Source organism: Lagopus leucura, unplaced genomic scaffold (genome assembly GCF_019238085.1).
Source record: "Lagopus leucura isolate 7727_CA_CO unplaced genomic scaffold, USGS_WTPT01 Super-Scaffold_760, whole genome shotgun sequence".
In the NCBI taxonomy this organism is placed as follows: domain Eukaryota; kingdom Metazoa; phylum Chordata; class Aves; order Galliformes; family Phasianidae; genus Lagopus; species Lagopus leucura.
In genome coordinates this window covers 3,366,746-3,394,697 of record NW_024962257.1, presented here as the reverse complement: position 1 = coordinate 3,394,697, position 27,952 = coordinate 3,366,746, and the positions used below count along the sequence as shown (strand labels likewise).

Below are 27,952 nucleotides of genomic sequence, written 5' to 3'. Positions count from 1 at the left end.
CCAGGCTTCTCTGTTTCTATGCTGTGTTCACACTGGAAGGAAATGCTGAAGCAGATGGTCTTACTCTGCTGCCTCAGCATCCCCCCGAGACCTCGTAAGGAAACCAGAGGAAGTATTGCAGTCTCTCAGCTCCTCTTTCCTTTGCAGGATAGGCAGGTGAGAGGAGAGTAACAGCTTTGTAAAGCTCTTAGAATTTCTGTTTTGATGGTGTGGTCATTCTTATCCCGTTGAATCCCATGGGATTTCAGATCTTAGGGACAGAGGCTCCCTGCTGTAATGCTGTAGCGGTAGTAACTTTGTTCCCAGGATCTGGAAAGAACTCATTTTGCAGATACCAGAAGTTGCCAAGATCAGGTTAAAAACTGCATCCGGGGACAGTATTTGCTATGACTGCTTGTTTAAGTTTGTAAGCTTTGAACCAGATATGACAAAGTAGTAATTTTTTTTTTTTACGAAGTTTTTTAGCTTCACCTTCTTAAGCAGGGCTATTGAGACTGAAGATTTATTTCTTGGGATGTTCTGGTTTGGGCTTTTGGGGACTGAATAAGGATCACTTATTAAACTCAGCTGAATTAATAGGAGAATTATGATGTGCGAGAATTCTCTTAGCAATCTGTCCTGCTCTCTTATATTGTCTTTCTCCTTATGAGTGAAAGAGGCTTAAACTGTATGTTTGCAATTATAATGCATACTTACTGATTCAGAACTAGCAAACTGTGGCCTTTGAGCTGTGAGCATTCTCTTCTGAATACAGAAGCAATTACATGAAAATATCTTTGTCTTTTGCATCTGCCAAAAAGTCTGCAAGCCTGGAACAACACAGTAGGATATGCAATTTCATTCACAGAAGTTCAGTATAACTCTGTAACAACTTGTGATATGAGAAGTTATTGTGTTCTTTTTAGTCATCCTGCAAAACACGCATGATGATCTTGTGCTTTGTTTTTTTCTCCAGTACCCTGTGCCCCCAAAACTATTTGGTTGATTTTTGTTGTTGTTTTGGGTTTGTTTGTTTGTTTGTTTGTTTTGTAAGGCCTTGATATCTCCCTGAAACTCATTGGCCAAGGCTACGTTTCTCTTTTTCTCCCTCTTCTCCTTTTCTCTTCCCCTCACCATCCAACATCACAGTTTGCTGGGAGTTGAGTTAAAAATGGACTTGGTCAAAACGGAGTGGCGACATCTGCAAGGGGATCTGGAGCCAGATTTTATCTCCTAGTTTCTTCAGTCATGAACCTGACAGAAGAGAAATTTCAAAGGGAAAGAGTGCTGAAATTTCAGCCACACCCAGCAAACCCTTCTACTGGGAGGGGCACCTGAGAAATTCAGACCCACATGTTTGACTGCCTCTTCTTATGCAAACAGTAACTTATGGTGAGAGAGAAATCTGCATTAAGGGAGAAAATAAACTGTCTACAGGAGAAGACAATTATCTGAGTGCGTGTATCTCTGATAAAATTGAGAGCAGCTTGAACCTTCACTAAAGGTACATCCCAGATAACTGGGATATGCTGAAAAAAAGTCTGAATGTTTTGTCCTGTTACTTGGCCAAACTTTTAATGAGATACATGGCATGATTATCACAGAGAATGAAGCATATAGAAATCTTTATTCCTCCCAATGTTATGTCTATATACATAGAGAGTATATACTGTATACATAGAGAGAACCATCTGCCCACTTCTTATCAGCTGTCTCAACTCCCTTTGATATAGAAAAGCATGTTTCACAAAATACATTTCACTCAGATGTGGCCATTAAGGTTGTGATGGTGGAATGTGGCCTATGGCAGCTTTCTTTGTAAGCAGCACCCATAGCAACCTCAGCTTAAAAGAGGGCCCAATCCTGAAAAATTTCAGACTGAAGGGTAAAACCCTGCCCTCACTGAATGCAGTGGACTTTTGTCAGTGGCACCAGAGAGGTTTTGCTTTGGCTGTTTATCACTGCTGTCTGTAGGATTTGCATTCTCAGAATGCTGTCCGCTTTGCTGAGAATAGAATATCTGCAGTGAATCTGCAATTCTTTTTTGTTTTTTTTTTTTTTTCAGAGCAAATGATGGGGTTTTCTCAGGTATACGTGTAACAAGATTCTCTTCTCCCTTCCCCCAAATCCTCTGTTGAGTGCTGCCTTCACCCTGCAGACGGGGTCAGCTATTTAATGGCAACGAACGTTTTCAGAAAGGTAACCTTTCTGCTTGTGATTTGTTCAAGGACTTTGGAATTACAATGGTTACTGTCAAAAGTACATAATTGGTCTCAGTGGCACACATCCAACAATAGGAGCTTCCTTCTCTCTGCTTCACTCAGGATTCTCTCCCAGTATTACCCTCTCGCTTTTTTGCTCCTGTCAGGCACAAGAACACAAGTGCCAGTCTCTTAGCTTGCCATTGGACAGCACAGCAGACCTGCCATCCGCCTGGCTGCATCCTGCTGTGGGTGGCATTGAGTTGCTCCTTGGCTGGAGGTTTTCACATTGACTTTAGTTGAACAGAAGTGTTTCTCTGAGCTTAGATTTTGAACACCTCTCATCCTTCATGCTCTTCTCCCAAAGAGTTGGGCTGTAGGGAGGATGACAGTCTGTGAGTGCTGGGGTTCTCACATGTTTGTAGCTCTGCAGTTAGAAGTGTATAAGAAGTACAGTCTTTGGGTTCTCTTATACAAAAAGCAAACACTTTTTTTCACAGATCATAAAAATGCATGATTTCTAGCACCATAAGCTGACAAAGTGTTGTGTGTTGTCTGCTGCCACGTGCAGTGAAGAGAATATTCTTGTTCCTTTAGTCCCACAAAACCTATTTCATCCTCTGCACTGTGGATGGGGCATTGCTTCCTAATGCTGTCTGCTTCAGCAATCTCTTTAGCAACTCAACAGGAAAGAGGAATTTGTCAAATCTCACTGGATGTCTATCAGAAATGTCAAACTAGATGCTGTAACATTCTAGTTTTGTCAAAAGGGTAAATGTATGTACAGCTGTGTATGTGATATTATTGCTAGTAATCGTTGCCTCAGTGAATTTGCCTGTATAAAGCAGCACCCTGTGGTATTAACAGATATTTTTGTTCTGGTCCCAGAGGCTACTTTGGCCTTACACGAAGACACTGATTATTTGCTCAAGTCTGACAAGTCTGCCCTGTTCATGGCAGCTGAGGGGAGGAACTACAGTTCCATCACGGCCGTGGAAAGATCCCCAGCAGCTCCTTGTGCTGTGTCTGCTGGCACAGCTCTGCAGGCAAACCCAGGCACTGAGCAGTGAATGTAGCACAGATGTCTGGCTGAGGCAGGATCAGCTTTTTCCGTATGAATGCAGAAAAAAACTGTATGCTAAAGGACATACCTGATTTACACACTTTAGCACAAAAGGAATCCCTTCCAATCCATAGCACAGCTGGTGATTGAGTCTTTTCTTCTTGAACATCCACTGAGATGATCACATTGATAAGATCATTTGGAAGCTTTTGGCTTTCACCATCCCAGTTAAACTACCAGGGGTGGTCATCATTCACTCACCACACTGGTCTGTTGGATGAAGTCTTTGTTTAAAATATTTCCTTCCTCTTTCCAGCTTCACATGGATGTCTCCATGTTCCCCCTCTTGCATCGGAACAAGTCCTGCTGCAGCAGCTGCTGCCCACATCTGTTTCTGGGCTTCTTCCATCGAGTAGTTGCCATTCTGTGTTTGTCACTGTTTATGATGGAAGTAGTTGGGGAGGTCATCAAACACGTTTTGCTAATGCCTCGTACTGAAGGAAAATAGAAAATTCCATAAACTTTTTCCATCTTTACCATTGAAAACTGTTTTTTTCTTTCTGGGGGACAGAAAATAATCTTCTCTACCACTACTCTGGTATTTCCATTCACAGTTCCTGCCAAAACAGGACCCAATACATCTCAGTATTGATTTGCTTAAGGGTATTTTTGATGTGCTTTATCCTTCCAGTAATATATTCCTGTATCTTCAGTTGCACGCTTTGCAGGAGGATCACAGTGTAACATACTTTATTGGAGAAGATTTCATTTCCTTCTGTCTTTTATTCTCTAGATTTTGCGATTTATGCTGTGACAGCTTTTGGTGCAGAATGAAACAAAAAAAAAAAAGTATTTAAACTTTCATCTTAGGTCAGAAAAGAGTGTGTTTTTCTTCTGCTTCAGTTTTGAGAAAACTGAAGAAAAAAAAAGAAAAAGAAGGAGTATTACATTTCCTGTGAGGCTGGAAACACTGAATCAGTCTCTTTTTAATCTGAAATTCTGCGGTTTGAAGGAAAAATGATATTTCTTGGGCATTCTCTAATGGAGTGTTACAATACAGAAAGGTGTTTTTGTGACTTGCCCTCATCCATAGCGAGAGCAGCATCAGTCCTGCTGCACTAAATGCTGTTGGCAGTAACACCATCACTGAAGGGCTGAGCACAGTGCAGAGAACACTATGAGAACACACCATCAGGAAGGAATGAACTTCTCCATCTGCAAACAGCAATTGGAAAAGGCTGGCTTTGAGGCAGAAACAATCAGGATTTGAACACCTGTTTTGAAGGCTATCAATTTAAGGTCAAGCTCTGTGATATTTTAGTGTTTTCTGCAATGCAGAACAATGCAAACTCACGCAATTGTGTAATTAAAACATAGGCATAAATTGTGGTTATGCATCCAGCAGCAAGCACACTGAATCCTGCCTTGGCTGCCTGTGGCTCCTCTTGCACCACCTCTTGTTCTCTCTGGGCCCGCACCGTTAGATGTGGATCTTAAATCCTTATCTGTTAATGGGAGCGTAGGCTCTTCTCTGTTGTCATCACTTTTGGAAACAGGATGTAGGTAAATTGGGCAGTTTTGTCAATTTTACTATTGTTTTAAATATATGTCATGTATTTTCTACTATATTTCAAGAGACTCCCAAAAATCTGAGAGCTGAAAATTGCAATTCAACAACTTCAATTCCTTGTAACTTGTCTTTCTTGTAGCTAATAGTTAATGCTGCTGTGATGTAGTTTAGATGACTACATCATATTGCAGTATTCTGAGGCTGGAAACGGTGATGAAGTAGGAAAACAAATTTCCTGTATCACACAGATATAAGAAGACAAGTCAGTAATGGAGAGTCAGGGGTGAAAAAGAAGGTTGGAGGTTTGTTTGCTTGTATCAAACCTTTAATGATACTTAAACTTAGCTTGGAATGTTTTGTTATACAGGAATTTCTGATTTGTTTTCCTACAGCTGGTAATATTTTGCACTTAGGTGTGCCTTGTTTCCTGTGACTGTCAGCAGCCATGTCAGGGTGTCCTCAAGTTGATGCTGTAATGCATCTCTGCCTTAGGGAACTCAATGTAACTGTGCTGCAGAAAGGAATCAAGAGAAGGGTTTACAGAAGGTGGTTTTCAAAGCACCTAACTTATTTATTGCCAATAGAAGGCAGCAAAAGTTGTGTATTAATCACTTCCATTCGGTGAGTACCTGCACATTCCCTTCTGCCTTTGGTAGCTCCATTTCACTATTCCTGCTGCAGCAGTCCTCCTACTCAGAGCTTCCTCAGTTCTGAGCTGGCAGGGTTTCTGGGATAGAAAGAATTAATTCTAGGGGAAGGAACGAGTCAGGACATTAAAATAAAGTATATGCTTCTCCTTCCATATTTTTACTTTCTGAGAGCCAAAGCTCTTCCTGTTGTGTGCAAGGAGCAAAGTGAATACAGGGTCTTGGAAATGAACCGTTCTTTAAGAGGCTTCTTGCTGCTTTTCATCAGAACATAAATAGTCTGTGGCTCCTGCTCAGGGCCTTGCTGGTGAGATGGAGGCTGATACCTGAGGTCCAGCAGGACGGCTGCTCACAGAAGCTGCAGTCTGTGCACTCGTTTTCAGCCCTCTAGACAGATGAGTGTCATTTAGCTGCTCTGACCACCAATCTTTACCGTGGTCTGAAAACTCTGCTCTGCTCACTGGGAGTGGCCCTGGAACCTGAAGAGAACTTCTAAAGCACTGCGTGATCCTCGAGAGAAAATTAGGCAGAGCGTCTGAGAAAGCTTCCCTGCCCCTGAGCCGCTCTCGCCTCACAATATTGAACGATTCTTGATATACAGCCTCTGCTTCCCAGTACTGATAACAAAGAAGAGCTGCTGGATTTGTCACACTGCAAAGCAGCCAGTTGTTACAATGCAGCAACTGCATTCTTGGGTTTTCAGCTTTCAAGGGAACATACAAGAATTAAACAGTGGTGCACCCAAAAGGAACCGTGAGTAGCACTTTAATAAATCCCTTTTTACCCTGGAGGATGATGTCATTGACAGCAACCAAGGACATGCCTACACAGCCACTCCGGAAGCTTTACTAGCAATCCAGAGATCATTAATGATTTCTCTCACTCAGGACAGGTCTTGCAAACACTTCCTCCCACACCGATTTGCTGTGAACGACTGCAGTGTGAATATACAGAGAAAGTTTTGTGGTTCCTGCCCTTCCCCAGCCCTCTCAGAGCTCTCCCACAGTGCTCGCCCACTTCTCCATGTCCTCTCTTCCGTGACGGTTTGCTTTGTGTGCTGCTTCACCAGGATGCCTGCAGAGCAGGAGCAGAAGAACTCCTTTCTCTCATTTCCTTCCCCTCAAGTTACTCTCTGCCCAGGGAAATGTCACTGTCATAAGGCAGTGTGGGCAAAGACACATGGCGAGCTCTTGTCCTTTACCAACTCCAGTGAGAAGATGCAAAGGCATAGCTCTCCGTTGAAAGGATGTCTCCCAGTGGCAGCAGCATCAGTGCTGGTGGTCAGGACAGTCCTAGGAAAGCTAATAATAAAAAGGCAAGTTTCCTGTTTTAAAGGGGCATTTAAAATCCTGCATGTGCTTCCTGTAAAACAATTTCTGCAATCTCCCTGATGTTTGCAGTGCCCTGGAGAACTCAGATGATGAGTGTGTTGCTTGTAGAGGATTTGAAACACTTATTGACCTGTTTATTTTATGACAACCTTGCTTCTGTTTCTAATCCAGAGTGAGCTTTATCTGTTGTTGGTTTTGATTTTATATTGTGCTATATCATGCTAGAGTAATTTCTGCTGTAGAAGACAGAAAGGCCTTATCATCAAAGAGGAAAACCTGTGAGCAGAGCAGGCAGCTCCTAAAAGAGCTGTAACCTGAGTGGAGAGAAGCAGGAGTTAAACTGGCTCCTGCACTGCAATTGTTTTGGGTTACGGTTGAGGTTCCATCGCTGTGCCTGGTTCCTCAGCCTCATCTTCCACACTGGCTTCGTTAGCAATGAGATGCTAATTAAATTTCATATTTATGATTGGAAAATAAAACCATTGGACCTTTTAAAAATAGATTTTTATGAGTTTTGGCCCAGTCAGCTGAGTCAGCAGAATAGAGTCTGCAAGGCTGAACGTGGCAGCTTTGGGGAAAAAGAGATAAATAGAGCAAATAACAATAGGAGAGTCCAATGTAAAAGCTTATGCAGTTTCTACCCTGTATTAATTTTCAGCATAGGAAAAATAATTTTATTTTTGTTCCTCCTAGAATAAATATTTCTAGTCATGCAGAAAAAAATCCTTTATTTTGTCTCAGAGGGATCAGAGCTTAAAACTTCAGCTAATTCTTAAAATCTCAATTGCAGCTGGAGATAAAATGTAGGAAAGAGTTGATCCATCAGCAGCAGTATTTGCCATCATCTGTTAACTAGCAAAATATTTCATGGATTTAAAGGAGTTTGAATTAGCATGAGTGAGCAGTGTCACAGCATCAGCTCTCCTCACTGTGGGACAGATGGAGTGTTTGCACAGCACTGGGAACCAGAACTACCTGAACACTGCTGTTACCAAATTTATAGGTGCTACAGAGTGTGGTTTCATAGGTAAGAATTCGCACCTCCCAAAGATTTAAAGGCCTTTTGTTTTTCAAATACTTTGCATTGAAAGAATGCTGCAATTAAGAAAAGATTTTTGAAAGAGCTCGGCATCCATTTAGGCATGGAAGAAAGACCTGATTTTTAGGAGGGCTTAGCACTCAGCAGCTCTGTGACTCGTAACACCAATCTATCCCACACTCGGAAGCAAGCCATGCAAAAACCTGGCCATTTATTTTAATGCCTAAATTCCACCTCCGCTCTTTGAAAATCTGACCCTAATTACATGTTGTGCCCTTGAGTAGGAATGAGAAATAGGGGAAATCAACCCTGAGGAAGCAGAACCATTCACTACTGCTCATACTGCGTGTAACCTTGCTGCTTACAGACAGTGTCGCATTTAAAGCAAATGCTTTTCTGCTCAGAGTTGTTCGCTTGTGATGCTTTAAGCTACCAGGTACGGTTAATGCAGATAGCATATGAGGAATTGTTATCCTTCAAGGCATAAATTGGGAGAATGGGAGGGGAAAAAAGCTTCCACTGACTGAGTGTGCCATGATGCTTTACCACGCTTTGTATTGAGGTGACTCTTCTTGTAAGGACTGGGATTCAGGTGACTGTCATCCTGAAAATCTTGCTTTTGTAATACTGCTCATAAATGCTGTTCTGCAGCAGCTGCCCATGCTTAAAGACTGGGATGCTCACAGATGGAGTGCATCCGTTTGCAGCTTCTGTTTTCACAAATATTTATTTCCACAGTCAGCAGAGAACCCAATAGAAAGCAGCCCCTGCTCATGTGGGCTCCTTCTGGAGGACCACACTCAGGTGAACAAGCAGTCAAACGTTTGATATTTTTGAACTTTCCTACTTGATTTTTTTCCAAAGATACATGTTGAGCTGGCCTGATGTTGAGTTTCCTGATGGGAACAGAGTTTAATGTCTTCCTATGGTAAGTGAATTTTTTGTGGTCACTTTTCCACACCAAAGGTTCACAGTATTTTATTCTATATCATGAGAATATTGATAAAGCAACAGAAGGTACTTAATCCTTCCATGCAATGTGTTGGCAGTAGGAAATATCACGGAATTGCCATGTGTTTGGTGTGGTCTCTTCCCCAGGACAGCAAGCCAAGGTTGTAAAGAAGCCACTGCTTACAGAAATGCAGTCCTTTACCACTAAAGAAAGAATCAGGCAGCTTTAAATTGCTACAGAAGTGAACCTAAAGGAGCCCTCCTGCAGGATGCAGGGTGAATTATCTCTGTTTTTTGCAGGTTGCTTTCCTGTTCTCTGCTGCACACCTTGCAGGGCAGCAGCTCTGCTGTGCAGAGCTGAGCCCAGCAGCAGCAGTGCGGGAAGTGAGAGTCGGCACAGCATCCTGCAGCTCCTGCTGCAGCGGAGCATGCAGCTCTGGGTCAGGACAGTGCTTCCTTTAAGACTTCCCTCCACGGTGTTTGTTAGAGCTGACAGTTGCCCACAGCCTCTATTCAGAAGAAAAGGGAAGTCAGGCAGCCCCCAGCATGGTTCTGTCTGCTATATATAGACAGCAAGTTTGAGAGAGAGGATGGTGGGTGTATGTTTCCGGTGCTGTGTGATACAGTCCCACTATAGCAGTGCAAGAAAGGAGGGGACACAGAGAAGAGGTGACCGGAAAGCATAAGTGGGAAAAATCTATTCGTAAACCACATGCAACCATTTCCATGCAAAAGGAGAATTTTGATTTCAAAATAGTGAGCTCCTTCTGATTCCCACTAGAGTTCTGTCCTTCCTCAGCTTCACTGATTCGATCTATTGTATACTTATTCTTGCCAAGTGGCACCCAGTTTACTTCTGCATCTTCGTGCTCTGCTGGCTTGCTTCTTCAGGCAGCAAAATAGCACATGTGAGGGAGCAGTCTGCTCTTTGCAGTTGTTCTGTCTTCAAATAGTTGCAAAGAATGGGTAGTAAGCAACTAAGAGCTAAGGAAGGTTGGATAAGTCTTTACAGAGCTGTATGTAGAGCTGCTACACCTCTGCATAGTGCACTTGAGATGGTTAAGTCATCCATGTTCTCATCCTAGTCAGTATGTGCTGCTGTTATAATACAGTAAGCAGTTGGCAGGTGGGTTATTTTTGTAGTGTTTGGAGTAGACTTGTAAGGTTGACCTTTATAAGAGCGTATGACAGCTTTGTATTTGTTCATTCTTCAAATTTTCAAGCTTCTCTTTGCCTGTTTAGTACAACTAGTTGTATTAATGGAAGTGTTAATAGCACTGATGAGAAACAGGCTGTTTTCATAGGGTTATGCAAGTTTCATGTGCTTGCATCAGCTAATGAATCACTGACCTTACTGAGTTCTTATGTAGCTCAGTCTATACAAATTGCTTGTAAGCACTGGCTCTCTGAACCAAGGAACATGCTGCTTCTTGTAAAGTGAACATGCATTTACTGGGACCTAACCTGCAATCATCAAATCCATCTGAATGTTTGGCTAACTTGAATTTTGAATTCAAGACTCCAGATCCGATGGCAGGAAGGTTCCTAATCACACCCTCCTACCTGCTTGCCTGCAGTTGTGCCTCCTCCTCAACTACTGAAAATCTCATTAGCAGTTGTAAAAACAGGATGAGTTAATCTCTAAGAAAAAGAATTAACCTGAGACCCCGTAATAAATTCTGAAGCATTTCTTGGGCCAGCGTCCTCACGAGCCCTTCACAGCCTGAGGATGACAGCTTCTTTTTTAGATCTTTGCTTTTAGCACACATTAGCTGAAAGGAAACATTCCTGTCAGTAGTTAATGTTGCTCTCAAGAAAGAAAGGCCAGACATACAAACATTTGTACTGCGTTAGCCCAGTGATTTCTACTGTCCTCATCGTCATGCGTAACGGAATGGAGAATATGTAGATTAAAGCTTTTATTAAATGTTGGGCTTTCAGCTCGCCGCTGCTACTTTGCAAATCCTTTTAAATAGGTGCACTAAATCCTTGTGGTAAATTATTTATGCAAATTGTTGTGCTGTTTTCCTGATTTGCATGCCCAGAACTAGCACTAATTTCTGATGTCTCAGGATCGGTGACAGGGCCCTCTTTGCTTTACACCCCACATTTCCTTCTCTTTGCCTTTTCTAAGGCTTTTCCCATTCTCATTTGTGTCTCACTTCTGTTCTTCACTTTCATTCTGTTGATTTCCCCTTTCTTTGACTTTCTTTTTCTTTATCCTTCTCCCTTTCTGTATTTCCATTTCCCTTTTTCTCACAATTCTTTCAACACTAAATCTTGTCTTTTTCCTCAAATATCTTTGTGCCATTTCTCATTGCTTGCCTGTCTCATTTCTCATTTACTGTCACTAACATAATCACTTAATAACTCTGGTGTTAACAGTTTCTGAAAACTGGATGTCAGATTCACAAATAATAGAGAAGAAAAGAATAGCCAGATAGTAGGCATTGGCATCTGAAGGGACAAATCTTTTGGGTGACCATAGAGGTACCCCAACCAACAACTGTTTGGGAATCAAACTTTACATGGGATTCTGAAGTAGAAGTTTAAAATGGTGGGATGTAGTTCTGAACAGATCCATTTCTCCACCACTCACCAGAGAGGAACTCGATTTCTAAATTAACCTGGGTCCTAATGCTGGCTGGTGAGATGACTCCAACCTCTGGCTCCACTCAGAAGTTCACCCTTCTGTCAGTGGTGCTTAGTGGGCACCGTGCTGAGGAAGCTAGGAACATCTTCCCTGTGTGTAGAAAACTGACAGACAGAAAAATGGAGTCGTCAAAACATTGTTGCTACATTTCTTTAAGTTATTTGTGTAGGAGAATTTTTTCCATTTTCTTTGTTTATTATGGGTAATATGTGCTTTACAACCAATCTGATTGGATCTCGCATGTTCAGAGTAACGCAATCTGCTTTCAGTTTGCTATTGAGACAAAATTAGTCATTTCCTTCCTGTGTGATAACATGGTAAGAGCTCCCAAGTTCTAAACTGGCAGACCTGAAAAGGATGTCGACTTTCGATATTTTCACCAGATGGAGAGCAAAGCTGTGAAGCACAGATCTCTGCCTTTTATGAATCACAGATCACTACAGGATCCTAATAAGTATTTTTAGACTGATTAAGATCTTTCATAACAATATTTTGTTGTGCAGAGCAGCATTCTTAACATGCAGTTTTTTCCTCCAGAAAAACTGATGGGTACATTATAGTGTTTTGTATGCAGTTGCAAAAGCAGACAAAAGCTACATGCAGTAAGCATGGAATTCAAAGCAATATTATTAAGGTATTAAGCAATATTATCCTTCAATTCTGAGAAACTAGTTTGTCTTTGTTGCATACAATGTTTTCTGGTTTAGAGGATAATAAGCAAACCATTGGGTGTACTGCATTAACAACGCCTACAATTGATCCTTGCTTTATCTGTGCACATTTCTTTTTTGCTGAGATAGTGTTAAATGGATCTGTTCTTAGTAGAGTAACTAAAGGGAAAGGAAGAGTAATTAAAGAGAGTTCGTGCAGTATTAATTCTTCTGGCCTCTTCTGCAAGGGGAGGAATAGCGATTAGAGACAAGTCTCTGATTTATTCTATTGCCTTCATTCTTTTTCACAGAGGAGAGATACTGAAAGTGTAACATGACAGATTTCTTCATTTCTTTTCCTCTCGCTTCGTTGTTTTTGAGATAATAATTATGAAAATCAGGGGAATTTTCTTTCCCTCTCATGTTTGTCAAAGCAAGATGAATGTGCCTTCAGAGCCCTTTGACAAAGTTAGGAGGTTGTCTTGGTTCTCTCTGCTATTTAGAAAATGTGAGTAGTATTTATGACTGTAGCTGTCATCTGGCTTCACTGGAGAGATCCAGGTTTACCTCACTGCAGCTCTGCATGACTCTGAGTGGATTTGTATGTTGCATGTAGCAGAAAGATCGACTCAGTGGGAGTGGGCAGAAAATATTTGTGCTAAAGTATTCCTACTTTGAGTTTGAAGTTTCCTGCTCTTTTCCTACTTCAGTGTTCTTCTACTTTGATAGACTTATTCAATATTTTTTTTTATATTTTATTGGAGCTGTGGCTGGATGAATCTTTTATACAAAGAAGAAGCTCTGATATATACAAAGTAGTTCTTTCTATGACTGTGACCTGAAAGAGAAATACAGCCTGTTCAACAGCGCTGCCGCCTTCAGAAAGTGTTCTTGGGCCAACGAAACCTGAAGTAATAAAACCAGGTTAATAATAAATGTCTCTTCTGGACCTTTCCATCTCAGTGGTTCCAGGTGCTCTGCAGTCTCTGATGAATGAGTTCTACCAGGTGGGCACGCTGAGAACCTGCACTTTATTTTCTTTCGCATCAAAGACGGGTTAAGAATTTGTCTCCTCTCAATTTTGGGTTCAGGTTTAGGCAACTCTATGGTGAACACCTTGTAATTGTAGGCAAGCAAATTGTCATCTTAATCAATGTTTAAGCCTTTGGAAAGTGGTTTTCAGTACTGCAGAACATACAGCACTGCAGCCAATATAATTGGAAACAGCTGGTATTGAGCATTTCAGAGAGGCAGTAGTGCAAACAGAGCTCTCCTGTCTCCTTAAGCAAAGGGATGTAAGTTCCTTATCACACTTAAAACTGTGGCTTTCCTCTAAAATTAAAAATAGCTCTCAATCCCTTTGTGGTTTTGTGGTTCTCTGATATTGCAAATCTACATCTATCTGTACAAGCAGCTGTTGAAAAAACCTCCCTGTTTTATGTTGTCATCTGAGATGCTGGACAATCTTAAGGGAGAAAGGGCATACCCCATGAAGTCTGGAGATACGCATACATAAAGGATGTAATGCAAATACCCTCAAAATGTTGAGGGTAATACACATAGCTTCAAAAGACTACTTTCCATCTTTACAGTTTGCTTTAAAGTGTGCTAATTTACACATAATCCTTTCCTGTTCTGTATACACATTTAACATTTAAGATGAACAAATTTATGTTCATGCTGACATACAATTTGCACAATTTGTGTTATTTTCTCTTCAAATACTGCCATTCTGTCAACATCTGTGACAAATGCACAAGTCCAAAGCATTTAACAGTTCACCCCTTCCAAAGCAAACTTCCTCCTACTTCCCAGTATAGGGCAGAACCCACTTTTTTGCATTTTGTGAAGAGTGTATCAAGAACCCAGCAGTGCCAGATGAAGCTTCCATTTGCAGTCGGCTCCAATACCAACAAGCTGCCAGGAATTCACAGCAAGGGATGCAAATAATGAAGCAACTGAAGGGTTAATTTCTGCACCAACTGAAATTAATCACAGAAATGAAGCCTTGTATCAGCTTTGATGGAGAGAACTTTACAGAAGCCCTGGTTCTGAAGCCTGGAGGCTTTATTCCCTTGATTGGTGAAGAGTGTCACTGACATATGAGCGTGTGGAGCTAGAGTGAGAACAGAGAACTGCTTTAGTGGCAAGGTGATCTGTTTGGTTGGAAAACAGAAGAAAAAATAGCAAACATGGAGGAAGATTCATCTGTGCATAACAGCCATGAGAAGGATAGTCCCTGAGAGAGCGAAGGAGATGAGGAGAACAGAATGTTTCATTCAGTGTAAAAAGGGATTCTCTTTATTTGTCTGCATCTATAGATGCCTTTGAAATGGATGAGACTGGCTGAGATTATTACTGGATGAAGATCTCCTGCAGTTAAAAGCTACACTGTGTACTAACTACTGAAAGGAGCAGCAGGAGAGCAATTTTTTTAACTGCTGTGGCAATTCTTATTTCCTTTTGGCTAATGCCTGCTGAAGTCAGCCTGAGTCTGTGACTTCACACCTGTGATTTGTAATGGACAATGCAGTCTTTCTGACTTATCACAACTTGTGAATGTGTTAGGTTACAGCTCAAGAGGTGCCGGAGTCAGAAATGAGGTAAGGATAACAGTGAGCAGAAGAAATAGCTGATTACACAGCTGAAAGCATTTTAAGTCTGCCTTTTTATCTTATAAGTGAGAACAACTTTTGTGCAGGATCATCACAGCCAGGAACCACGGAGCAAGGTCCTTCAAAAACCTGCAGAGCAGATGCACTGCTGAAAATCTCCTTTAAAAATGGAATCCCCCTGTGCAATCCTTTAGTGGTGTCCCACTGAGTTTCATTTGTCACGCCTGGTTTTGTACCAACAGAACAAAACTTTGACCCATCCACAAGTATTTTATTTCTTATTCAGTGTTATATTTTTGTATATAAATATTATATTATTTACTGTGGTTCGTTTGAAGGGTGCTGTTTTAATATCACCCATTGGTTTCTGTTGTCTTTGGAAAAGCTGCAAAAGGCAGATGGGTTACCTGAGGTTTGTACTCAGTCTGGGCATGGAACCACAGCAGAAAAATAACAGATCTCTTATGCCCATCCATGAAGGGTTACTTGTTAAATATATTTTTCATACCATGTAAGAAATGTATTCACATTGAGAATTATGCTGATGAGTGAACTTTTCTTTGAATCGTTTAAATCCCTTACTAATGTCCTAAGGGAACTGCTGACACAGAGTGCAATAAGTTCTGGTTCAGTGCAGCAGGCTGTTGGATATTTTGCAATTTACAAAAGTCAGGCAAGTGCTGCTGAGATGCACCTGGGAGCTTATTGGAACACCTCCCCAAACAAAGGGCCTGCAAGATACCGCTGTTTAGCTGAGATAGCTGTGACTTTGAGATGACTAAAATACTGCAGGACCTTGCTGCCTTCTCCCAGACGTTCAGCTTTTCCAGTTGTGCAGTGTGTGTTACGTTTGTGATTCCAGATTGCACCTTGCAGCACAGCTCTTCCCTCCTCTGGGGGCAGCTGTCTCTTTTGGCCCCGCTGATGGCAGCCACAGAGCTGCTGTTTGTGTACAGTTACAGCAAACGCTGAGGAAGTGCTTCCTGGGATATGAAATGATTAAGAAAAGAATTCTGGAGTATGGGAGAGAACAAAATGGGCAGTTCTGTTACCTATCCATGAGGAAGCCATTCCAATTTTTTTGGAGATTCTGGAGGCCAGCCTGGAAGTTTGGACACTATGGTACAGCCTTTGAAAGCACTACACAAGGAAGGGGCTCTTTGTAGAACAGCTCTGCATCTGATTGTGATAGAACACTGACAGACACATTATCCTGCAGATTAGCACTTGCATTTATACTTTCCAGAATAAGGAATTAATAGCCTTTGGCTATAATAGCTGGATCTGCCCAGCGTAATGCAGCACGCTCTGCAGTTTCTACAGTCAGAAGCTAAGGAAATTATAATACATTGGAGATAGCCCTTCTGGTCCTAGAAAAACAAGGCATTGCTTTTGAGCTCTTTAGTTACTGATTACCAGCAAAGCCTCATAAAGCACAGCTCCATCTCTTATGGCCCGGGAGCAGCATGTTGTTTGTAAGGTGGCCTCTGATGGGCTAACAGAACTCTTGGAATAGAAGGTGAACTGTTGCATGCCACTCGTATTGCAAGAGCTTGGAAAAGCAAGAATGCAAAACTAGGACTTGGTTCCAGAGCTTGACATTTATCACAAATGTAAGAGGGAAAGATTTTTACAGCTTCTCTGCTATTGACTTAACTTTAGTACAGGGTTTTTCACCTCATTGCCTGCCTTGTAACCTTCTCTAATGAGGTGGTTACAAATTAGGAGCTGGCAGGAAATTGCTGAGCAAGCACTGAAAGGCGATGTGATAACTTTTTATGAGTCAAGAATGTTTTCTGACTCGAGTGACACTGTGCACAGAGGGCCAGGCCTGAGCTCACAGGTGCCTGCATTCAGCCCCAGGTCAGTCAGTCCATACACAGCTACAAAGGACAGACATACGGAACTACTCACTTGGGTGTTAACTCTTCCTGAGGTTCATTTACATGAGTTGGCTTATGCGGGAAAATTGCAATTCCAATCTGTGCAGCTGAGAGGAACAGAGGAGGTAAGAATGGCAAAATTAGGTGCCTGCAGCAACTGTTTGTCTCTGCTCTGGATTCTGTGCGTTCATATTCTTCCTTGCATTGCACCGTGTCCTTTACCATTGTTTCTATTACGAAGAGGGACTCTGACTTAAAGAGACCTTCATGGGCTTAGCAGAGCTACAGATTCATCACTCGCAAGCAATATGCAATAGTTCATAGGCTCAAGATAGCACTTCTTTGAACTGTCACTTTCCAGATGAGTTGTGAAAAGGCTGCACTTCAGTTCAAGCAGTTTCAATATAGGGCAAACTCAGCGTCAGAAGTGATTTTAAACTCATCCAATGTAACATGGAAGCGCCAAAGAAAAAAAAAGTAACAGGATATAAACTGCCCCGTTTGATGCTCATATGCCAATTGTTTCCCTTCTTAAGGAGGAGAGCCAGAGATGGATGACTGCCTGGAGACACTGAAAGATGAGGAGGAAGCTTTGTGGGAGAATGTGGAGTGCAACCGGCACATGCTGAGCCGGTACATCAATCCAGCCAAGCTGACCCCGTACCTGCGGCAGTGCAAAGTAATCGATGAGCAAGATGAAGATGAGGTGCTTAACTCTCTTATGCTGCCCTCCAAAATTAACCGAGCAGGTAATTATTTTATGAGTGGCTACATCTGTATCCCTGTCTCAGCTGCATTACCTTGGGGAGTCTGGAGGGAACCCATATCGAGTTACAGATTACAGAATGGAAACCCTCTATCCCGTTTATAGGAGATTTAATGAAAAGGGTGGAATCTGCTGCTGGTATTTTGATAACAATGACTCTTGCCACTGCTGTGCAGGCTGGAGCTCATGAGGTTCATATTCCCATCACAACCTTGGCAGACATTTCAGTTTGCATAAGCAGCAGCCATTCCAAGAGCAAGTTCCCCGCTGCCATGTGGTGCTTCATGGTTTGTCAGTGCAGGGTCTGCCATCCCAGCATGTCAGTGCTCCTGGGGGAGGCTTCTTTTGGAATTTCTGCTCCCGAGGACGATTTTCCTGCACACCTTTAGAGTAATAATCTGCACAGAGATAAGGAATACGTGGCATTACTTCATGAGTTCAGCTGAACCCAGCCAGCCATATTTTGCACAGCACGTTGCTGTGGCAGAGACAAGCCCAAGACTAGCCTGACTTCAGGGATACTATATTTATGCTTCTCACAGTGCTGTTATGTCACCTCTCAGTTCTCTCTGGGTTGTACTTAGGGCGGCTGCTGGACATTCTTCACACCAAGGGCCAGAGGGGCTATGTGGTTTTCTTGGAGAGCTTGGAGTTTTACTATCCTGAACTCTACAAACTGGTGACAGGGAAGGAGCCCACACGGAGGTTTTCCACTATTGTTGGTGAGTAGGATCAGTCCTCAAGCCTGGTGAAATAAGTACTATCTTGAAGACTGGGTTTGTATTTCAGGCAAGAACTGCAAACGAAAGCTGGTCTGTTAGTAGCATCTTGAAGTTTTTCAATCCCTTTCAGTTCACAAGGAGGGAGCAATGAGGGAAGTATAAAGAAAGGGAATGTCCCAATTGTCTGAATGGGGCTGAAGAGCTTTGGATGGAGTGAAAGCCACTACAAGAGGACACAGCAGATGTAATTTACATTGATAGCTGACACATGCACAGTACACCTGAAGCATTCAGATTAATTGTATATGTACACGTCCATTTTATAAAATTTGTGCTATTTCCACAGGCCTGTCAGCTCAGCTGACACAATAAAACAAATGTTAGTGCTTCCTGTAGTATCTAAACGAGCTGTATGTTTGTATACTGTGATTCTGGTAATAGTGTGCTGCGTAATACTTGTCCTGTTGCCAGTTAGATGTATAAATGTGTATGTGTTTATACATATTCCACACATACATAATTTGGGACACTTGTTTCATAGTGAGTTCTGCCGATCCTGCTTAGCGTTAGGTTACTTTATGAGAAGTTGATAAGCTGTTCAAACATTTTCAGTGGAGGAGGGACATGAAGGCCTTACCCATTTCCTGATGAATGAGATCATTAAGCTTCAGCAGCAAGTAAAGACAAAAGACATGCAGCGCTGCGACCTCTTGGCTAAGTCTCGCCAGCTGGAGGATGAGCGAAAGCAACTAAAACTGAACAAGATAGAGCTGATGACCTTCCAGGAGAGATACAACAAAATGAAGGAGGAAAGGAACAACTACAACGATGAACTGGTCAAGGTGAAGGATGAGAACTACAATCTGGCCATGAGATATGCCCAACTGAGTGACGAGAAGAGCATGGCTGTGATGAGGAGCCGAGACCTGCAGCTCGAGGTGAGAGAGATGCTCTGGGTTTCTCTAATCAGGAGTAGCAATGGAGGATGCCAGTGGCAAAGTGAGTTTTCCGCTGACAGCGGAGAGGTGTAGAGCTCATCTGCTTTGCTCACTCAGATGATTAAAGGCATCAAGGTACTGAAATTCTTACTGCAGTGTTGTGTATCAGTGGCAGATAATTTACACACTTGTATGAAATAAGCAGGACATAACATACATTGTTTGCTAAAATCATAATTTCAGCTTTTCAGGCTCAACAATATGCAACATGACAGTTATTCAGGCTTATATTACGGTGTTTTCCTCAAAAAAGCCTCATAACAAGTACTGGAGTATCTTGGGACCACTTATAAGACAGAAAGAATTACTTCAAGTGCCATGAAATTTATGCTTATGGGTATGTCACAGGTGAGGCAGAGTAAACAGCTACCCACAGTGGATCTGGATGCTGAGGTTTATTTTAGAACCGGTGAGATTAGACGTTTTACAGCACTTTGATTTTTCACAGTCATTTATTGCTCCCTCACCTCAGTGCCGCCTTTTCTGAGCCCCAAACATCCCTTCCCTGCAGGGAGATGGTGCAGGAGGGTTGGTCAGCAGTTTGTGTTGCTTTGTCCTGCTCACTGTCACCAGTCAGTGTGACTGGCCAATGTCCCTGACTATCCCCCAGCATTCATATCTGTACATCACTCTGACTTCCAGTTTACTCCACCACTTTCAGACCTTTTCCCCAGTCAGGATCATCACCCCTTTCTTTCTAGGCTCCCTTCATTCTGAAGCCACTTCCTGGGGACCTCTCTTTTCATTCCAGTGCCGCAAGTCTCTGGTTTTCCCAATCCAAATAGCCTGTGTGCAGAAGCACAATGTGTGGTCAGCCTCGTGAGCAGTATATCTGTCTTGTATCTCTTTATTTATTGGAGAATTGAGAATATGATGCTCTTACTCTAGTTTAGATGTTATCAAAATTTACAGCCGGCAAATAGTAAACAGCAAATAGTAAACTTCTGCTTGAGAGTTCAGAAGTTCAGATCAGGGCATTTATCACACATGCATATCTACCCAATTATCTGCTTGTTAGCATTCACAGTTTAAGCTATTTTTTCCACCTATGACAGTATGTTTTCACCCGAAGGTGAGAATGTTTTCAAAACAGTCAATACCTGAGCTTGAAATGATTTCTTGCCTTCTCTGTCTCTCCTCCTCACTGCTCCCTGGCCGCTGCAGATTGACCAGCTGAAGCACCGCCTGAACAAGGTGGAAGAGGAATGCAAGCTGGAGAGGAACCAGTCACTGAAACTGAAAAATGATATTGAAAACCGACCTAAAAAGGAACAGATGCTGGAGCTGGAGCGAGAAAACGAGATGATGAAAACTAAAATCCAGGAGTTACAGTCCATCATTCAGGTACCACTGTGAAAAGCTCTGCCACTTCAGCTCGCCCCTCCTGCTTACCCAGGTGATGGGTTCTGAAAGCTTTGACCACTCCTTGCCTCCAGCCATCCCCTCTCTCACCTCCCACACTATCTCACGTACCCCAGGAGGACTTCTACCAAAAATGTTGTCATCTAATAAGTCAAGCTGTTGAGAAATGAGCTCTTTCTCGGTGCAGAGCACAGCGGTATAACTAATGAGCATTCAACTCCTTCCTTAACCCTGCTGCTGTTCTTTGTACCAATCTGTCACTACAAAGCTGTGTTAAACAACCAGCCTAGATATTAGAGACTCTGTAACTTTTTCTGTGCTATTGTGCCAAAAGATTCTGATGAAGCATGGGATAGTAAAGGTCTCTAATCATGGTTTGTCACTAGTTACCAGAATGCCCCACAGAACACTGCTGTGCACAAGTACCTTAACTAACCCTGTTTTGGGCAGATGGGGAAAAAGTATGATATGCAGCTAATTTAGCACTGTGTTGCTCTGTAAAGAGCATAGTCAAATGCTGAGATGTGTGTGAGCGCTCAGCACTTTGCTGGGCAAGGCTCAAAGCCTTTTAAAATGACACTTAAAAAATATATCAATAGAATAATTTTGGAACATGGCTTTTAGCAGTGTCCAACAATTCATACTTCTAATATAAATCTGATTCAAAGGTTGAAAAAGTGTGTAGTGCAGAAGATTCTCAGAGTTCTGGTCCATGTAGGCTGTCTCATATTGATTGACATGGTTTTACAGCACATAAGGAAACAAAGAAATGATCGAGAAATATCTTAAAACAAGGTTGAAAATCTCCTGGGAGAAAGTATAAATAAACAAAAGGCAGTTTTAGAAATATTTACTTAATTAGGTAGCCAAAATGTCACTGAAATATCCAACTTAGTCTAGGTATTTTTAAAACAAATATGCACGATACTTGCTTGCATTTTGTGCCTTTTTTGTTTTCCATTTATGGTTAATTGTGGATGGCAATTTATTTATTGAAACCTGCTTTGGTAAGCCTGATAATTTTAAAACTGAGAGGAAAAAAGTATTGCTAGAGAGCACAGAAAATGAAGCAGGGGTACAAGCTACTTTCAGGCACATTTAATATTCTCTAAGCATAGCCCTCCAAAGCCTATACATGCTTTAAAAATGCCTCGGAATGTTTTCTTAGGCCCTGCTCTTTGGCAAAGGATGAATTTTGTGTTCAGTGAGAGCTGATTAATAGAGGAGAACTTTGAATGCAGGGCTTGGAGTGAAGAATTGTGAATGCATCCAAAATGGATCAAATTATAGCCAGCACAATAAAACAGTAAAACTGTTCCTTCATCAGACTGTTCTGACAGCACGACAGCCTTTATTCATCTTCTTTGACAATATCTTAAAATATGAACAAATGTCCATTCCTTCTGCTGCTTTCCCATTGCAATACCATGTTCATTTTCTATTCCTCTTGTTTGTTACTGTCTTTGTTTTTATTTTTCCTGCAAAATTCTTTTCTCTTTCCCTGGCCTGTCTATTAAAAACATGTTTCCTCAGGCTGACAAGCGGAGTTTACCTGATTCAGACAAAGCCATTTTGGATATCCTGGAGCATGACCGTAAGGAGGCACTGGAAGATCGCCATGAGTTGGTCAACAAGATCTTTAATCTCCAAGAGGAGATTCGTCATGTGGAGGACTTGAGAGACAAGGTGAGAAATAAGGGATGAAAAGAGGCGGGATATGTCAGGCTGGTACCCAAAAGACCTCTAAGTGCAGTGGTAGCTAACAGACTGTTATTCTCAGTATCTTGAAGAGAAAGAAGATTTGGAGTTGAAGTGTTCAACACTAGGAAAAGACTGTGAGATGTATAAGCACCGTATGAACACCGTGATGATACAGCTAGAAGAGGTGGAGAAGGAGCGAGACCAGGTATCTAACCATTGAAGTGGGGAAAATCTGTAGCAAAAGCCTATATCTCTTCTGTGTCACTCTAGGGAGTTATGGGTAATTGGATCCAAAACACCACTAAAATATGAACATTTACAAGAAACTGGTATTTATGGAAGTAATTTTACACAGGGTAATATTATGCTGTTCCCTCAGTGTAGCATCCACCAGGCAGAACCAAGAACTTAGCAACAGCTCCTACAAGTTTTGTCTCAGTGTCAAGTGACCCAATTTGCACTCTAGAATGTTTTCCCACCTGCCAAGAGAGAGCTGGAAACAAACCACCCTCATTATTATTTTTAATGATACTACTGTGGCATGCACCCTGGTCCTTACTGCTACGTTAATTAGTGGATGGTTACAATTTCTGAAGTCCTTATTCCAAATGCATTAAAAACAAAACCACTGGGAGAAGGCCCAAATGCAAAACAGATTCTTCTGTCCACCGCAGGCGTTCCGCTCACGTGATGAGGCTCAGACACAGTATTCACATTGTCTGATTGAAAAAGATAAGTACAGGAAGCAGATTCGGGAGCTGGAGGAGAGAAATGATGAACTCCGAATTGAAATGGTTCGGAAAGAAGCCTGCATTGTTAACTTAGAGTGCAAACTCCGACGGCTCTCTAAGGACAATAATTGTCATGACCAGGTAGGGACGAGGTAGATGCGCTTGCATTCTTTTTTTAGGACTTCTGTCTTTAAAATATTTCCACTTGGAATGAAGAGGGTACTCTATTCCTTCTGCGAATTAGCTAAAAAACCTACTTCCTTCTACTAAATGTTAATGCTCCAAGAATTTCTTCGGTACAGTGGGGATCACGTTGCCTGTGTTATGCACACAGCTCTCAAAGGCTGGCATTTCACATCCTGATTTGAATTGTAAGGGAAAGAAATGCAAAAGGAATGAATTTTTGCACTGGGGTAGAAACCATGAATTCTTTTGAGGAACGTGCTCCACTGAACAGAAAACAAAAACAGAAACAGATATGGGGAGTTATTGATTTGGGACTGGGCCACATTCTGCATGAGCTTCTGAAGCTCTCAACTCACAGAAAGTCCTGTCGGATTGCTCTTAAGGGGAGTCAAAAGGAGCTGTACCAAACTCCTTCTCAGAAGTCTTTCCTTCTGATCTTCAGAGTTTGCCACGCAATCTGCCCATCACTATTATCTCCCAGACCTTTGGCACTTCGAGCCCAAAAGCCAATGGTCAGGAAGCAGATGACTCCTCCACATCAGAAGACTCACCAGAAGACAACAAATTCTTCTTGCCTGATCAAGCTCGACTCAAGAGAAGAGTGAACCTAAAGGGAATCCAAGTATGTCTTAATATTGGGCTGGAGTGGTTCAGTGCAGGGACTGTTAGAACTAAGATACATCAAACATTGTGGTTATGCCTCTGAAACTGGTGTAAAAATAGGATTTATGTAAGTTTTTGCCCAGTGGTAATTTATGCCTTGAGGAGCAGATATAATCAGGTTTCATTGACCATTTTTGTACCTTCTCCCTCTTGCTTCTGTTGTTCATTCACATTCTTAGAGCACTGTCAATAAATTGATTCATTGCCTCCTTACCAGGAGTGAAAAAAATGATATAATGCCCAAAGTCTAGAGCACAAGGAACTGAAGGTGGAAATCGAAGCACGGGTGGAAAAGCTTGCATCAGCTGGAAGGAATAATAGAAAGAATGGACAAGAATTTGAGTCAAATTAACTGTCTAATTTAGAATTAAATTATGGCAATTTCCTTTCACAGAAGAATAAGAGGTAGCACGTGTTAGGTCTAAGATTTCCCCAACTGGCTGCATTTATTATGCTGTTATTATCTGATGCAATATTCACATGTTGTAAATACATATATATATATATGCAAGCTAACATTTGGAGTTTTGAGCTTCTCCTCACTCTCATTTGCATTTGAATTCTCCCTGCCCTTCATAACCTTTCTGAGCTTTGACTGTTGTTATTACTTATGGCTGTGGAGCTGCATTTTGTACACTGCATGCTCCAAAAGGATGTCTGTTGTATTAACAGCTGCCTGAAGCCAGTCCCAAGGCACCCACTTCACCTTTTGTCTCTTTGTTCCCTCAGCAGAATCTGGAAACTGCAAAGCATTTGGGCCAGACTTTAAAAATAGTTAAGTAGCTTCCATTCATGACAGTGGCATTTGGATACCTAAATATCTTCAAAATTTGGAGTCCTGTTGTTTAAATGAAGGAAAATATCTTGCAGCATAACAGTAGAAAAAGAAGGAGTGAAAATATCTGTTTTACAGTGTGTGGCGAATATCCTGCATTTGTTTTTGCCTTTTTAGATAAATCCAAGAGCTAAATCCCCTGTCGGCATGAACAGAACATCAGAGTTTCAAGGTCAGAAAGAGCACCTATGTCCTTACTCCTTTTCTGTTGTTTTGTCTCATTTGTTCAGTCTCTTTAAGTTGTTTTAACAAACACTGTGACCCAGGAGACTCTTAACTAAGCTCAAGACAGCAAAATAGTTCTTCTCACTGTAAACAATGTCATAATTTGAAGCAGTCGGCTGCTCTACCTGATCAACCTCTCCATCCAAAGGTACCTCCACAGACGCACAATACTACATCCCATAATCTGCCTAACTTTTTTGTTTACTTAATCTTCCCTTTATCTCATCAAAATTGTGAAGGCTGTACTGTATTTCTTTCACAAAAAGTCATTATGCTCTTTTCTTTTTGCTGTCGGAAAGATCCTTCGAGCCGAAGAGACCCCAGTCTAGTGATCCTCTAATGAGTTTATTTGTCCTTCAGCAAAAAGGAATTCATTTTAAATCTAAAACACCGCAATGGCCTGGAGGAAGGGCTGACCCACCCGCCAGCCAGCTGCCAAGTTACCAAATTGGTTGCTGTATGCTCCTAATTCCTCTTACTTAGCTAACAATGTTCTCCAAACAAACGTCATATGCAGCACTTCCTTCATTTGTTATGTGCTGTATTGTACAAAATAAGAAGGCAAACATGGTTCCTGCTGCATGATGTTGTATTTGTTTAGCATCAAATAATGGCAACATTTGTCCAAGTTAGAGATGCTGAAAGTGGGAGGGGGGTCTATCAAGAAATTCATGCTGTGCTTCCTGGGGCTGCCTATGGCTGCATGGCCCCTGTTGGGAGCATTGCTCTTTTAAAACAAATCCCAGGTTGCCAAATGATGGGGATACAACACAAATAATTAATGAATTAATAAAACAACCCTCCAAATTTGTGAATGGGTATTCATGGAGCTAACAAAAAAAAGCAGAGGAAAGAGCTGAAGGAATTGTGTTGATGGGGAGCTAGGCGGGCAGCAAAAAGGGCTCCAGTGCCACCCTCAGCTCCTGCACAGCACAGGATGGAAAGTGAGACAAACTGAAGTGGAAAGATAATTGTAAGCCTTGTTGAAATCTGTGAAAGACTCTGTATTGGAAATGATCTAACCTAATTTTCCTCGGTGTCTTTATTTTTCTCTGTCATCTGTGAGCGCAGCAGTCAGAGCGCAGGATGAAGATGGGGCTGATGCCAGCAATGGCCGCACAGACACTAGTTCCTCTAATTCTGTTTCCATCAGTAACTCCATCAGCAGCTGTGAAGTCAGCAAAATTGTAAGGAGCCTTCAGATGTCCCTTCCCTGCTATGACCTCCTTTTCTGGTGTGGCTGAGAGCTTCTGCAGCCCCATGTTGTCACCTCACTGGCCACCTGGCTGTGACCCAACCCCAGCCCCTTGTCAGAAGCTTAATTGTTTTACCAGCGTGTTCTTAGAACTGTGTTAGCAGCCTTTTCCAAAAGCATAGGATTGGACTTTGTTTATTTAAAAAGATTTTAGATTTTTTTGACCCTTCGCTGTGTCCTTATGCCATTTCGTGTTTAGAAAGACGAGATTTTCTTTAAAAGCTGCTTTGTAATGCAAGAAAATATTCAGGTTTTGGTTGTTGGTTTTATTTTTTTGAGTCCTCTGAAGATTCCCCCATTTGTAAGTAACAGGCAGTTAGAAGAGGGGTGCAGATCACAGCTGGAAGTTTCTGTGTGCCATAGCCAAACCATTTCTTCCCTTCTTGCTGTATCCCCCTGATCTCTCAAGGTAGAAATCCCATTATACATATGTGAGCACTGACACAGCAGGACAAGCAGGAAGAGAGAGTGCTCTTGTGGAGTGTTAGTAACAAAGAACAAAACATCTTTCTAGAATGCTGTGAAAAATGCTGCCCCCAGGAAATTAAAATTATAGCTGAGAATAGCCAGGAAAGAACTCCCTGCCACTTGTAATAAGTTTAGCTGATTTAGGAATATTTTTTGGAACATCTTTTGGATGTTTTGATCACTTAACTGTCTTCCCTGCAGTACAATTTGCAATTTAGACTCCAAACCAATGTACTAGAGTATTAATGGAATATATGGAGGTATGTGTTTTACTTCCTCATTCCTACTGTATTTGTGTGTTAATATATATATATATACAAACACACAGTCTGTTTTTCATCTGCTTTTCGTCCTCTTCCACCTATATATCAGCTGTGCATCACACACTCTGCAGATGAAGTTGAAATCCTTCAGTAAATCAGCCAGCTGTGTGTCACAGAATGAGGTTCAGTGCCATCAAGCTCTCTGTACATAGAGCTGTAATAGCATATGAACACGAATGCTCTTGTACAGAACATCTGTGAGCAGAGAATCCATTCTTCTTACTGTGGGATGAGCTTCTCAGTGCAGAGCACTACGAGCAAGCTAGCAGGATAATGCTCCTGTAAGTTAGAAATGATAGCACATTTAATGCAAGTGTCCTTTCTCTTGCATGCTGCTTTCTAAAAGCAAACCCTGAGAAATCGCAATGACAGCATCATGTCTACCACTCCTGAGCCTCCAGGAAACGACTCGATCGTCAGACGCTGCAAAGAGGATGCTCCTCCCTGCAGGTGTGTGGCTGTGCTGCTGAAATGTGCCCCATGCCCTTTTATCAGTAGGGGAAAGAGGCACCCTGGCTTGGCAAGGTCTGAACGTGGGCCTTATTTTGTTAAGCTATTGAGCACTAAATTCAGGTTATCTTGAGACCGTACCCAGAAGCTCACTGTGGTTTATAACTTGATCATTAGCCCACAAAAAATTAGATTTGTGAACATAATCCAAAATAATTGCTACCCTCGTGCCAAGTTGTGGGTTTCACAGTTCATCTGATCTCAGTTTCTGGGGGGAAAAAAGTGAGATTGTAGTTCAAGATGTAGGAAAAGTTACATTATTTCCTTGCTTATGCACAGTGTAAAAATAGCTGGTTCTTCCCAAACCAACTACAAAAATTCACCCTTCACCTGAAGCCACGTATGAGGGATATCAGCTTCACGAGGGACCTGCAAATCACTGTGGATGGAAAAAACAACAAGCTGTTCTCTATACGGCTTTGCAACCAAACAGCGTGCTTTAATGGAGGTGCTGAAAGTGGGAAAGTGAACATCTTTTTTCTCTCTCTTCTGTTCTCTCTCATTTTGTTTTTAATTTCAGCTTGGTTGAAGAGGACAATGACAGCTTTGGATTTGATGCTTTGGAGCTAGATGGTAAGCAAATGTAATAGTTTAACTGTGAGATGTGATGAGCTCATCAGCTACA

The 27,952-nt window shown here is 41.8% G+C and overlaps 1 protein-coding gene across 4 annotated transcripts in view; it reads left to right on the top strand.

Moving 5' to 3' along the window:
- CARD11 (caspase recruitment domain family member 11) overlaps window positions 1-27,952 on the top strand; it is a 53,895-nt gene that overhangs the window by 15,063 nt on the left and 10,880 nt on the right. For 3 of the 4 annotated variants that reach the window (XM_042864664.1, XM_042864665.1, XM_042864667.1), the window contains 12 exons: window positions 17,119-17,331; window positions 17,933-18,070; window positions 18,683-19,008; window positions 20,233-20,412; window positions 21,964-22,116; window positions 22,211-22,336; window positions 22,806-23,003; window positions 23,491-23,670; window positions 24,664-24,718; window positions 25,843-25,958; window positions 27,164-27,267; window positions 27,848-27,900. In XM_042864664.1, coding sequence (XP_042720598.1) covers window positions 17,119-17,331; window positions 17,933-18,070; window positions 18,683-19,008; window positions 20,233-20,412; window positions 21,964-22,116; window positions 22,211-22,336; window positions 22,806-23,003; window positions 23,491-23,670; window positions 24,664-24,718; window positions 25,843-25,958; window positions 27,164-27,267; window positions 27,848-27,900 — 1,842 coding nt within the window. Of the gene's footprint in view, window positions 1-2,044; window positions 2,179-17,118; window positions 17,332-17,932; window positions 18,071-18,682; window positions 19,009-20,232; window positions 20,413-21,963; window positions 22,117-22,210; window positions 22,337-22,805; window positions 23,004-23,490; window positions 23,671-24,663; window positions 24,719-25,842; window positions 25,959-27,163; window positions 27,268-27,847; window positions 27,901-27,952 lie in introns of all 4 variants that reach the window. The other variant, XM_042864666.1, reaches the window with a different exon arrangement.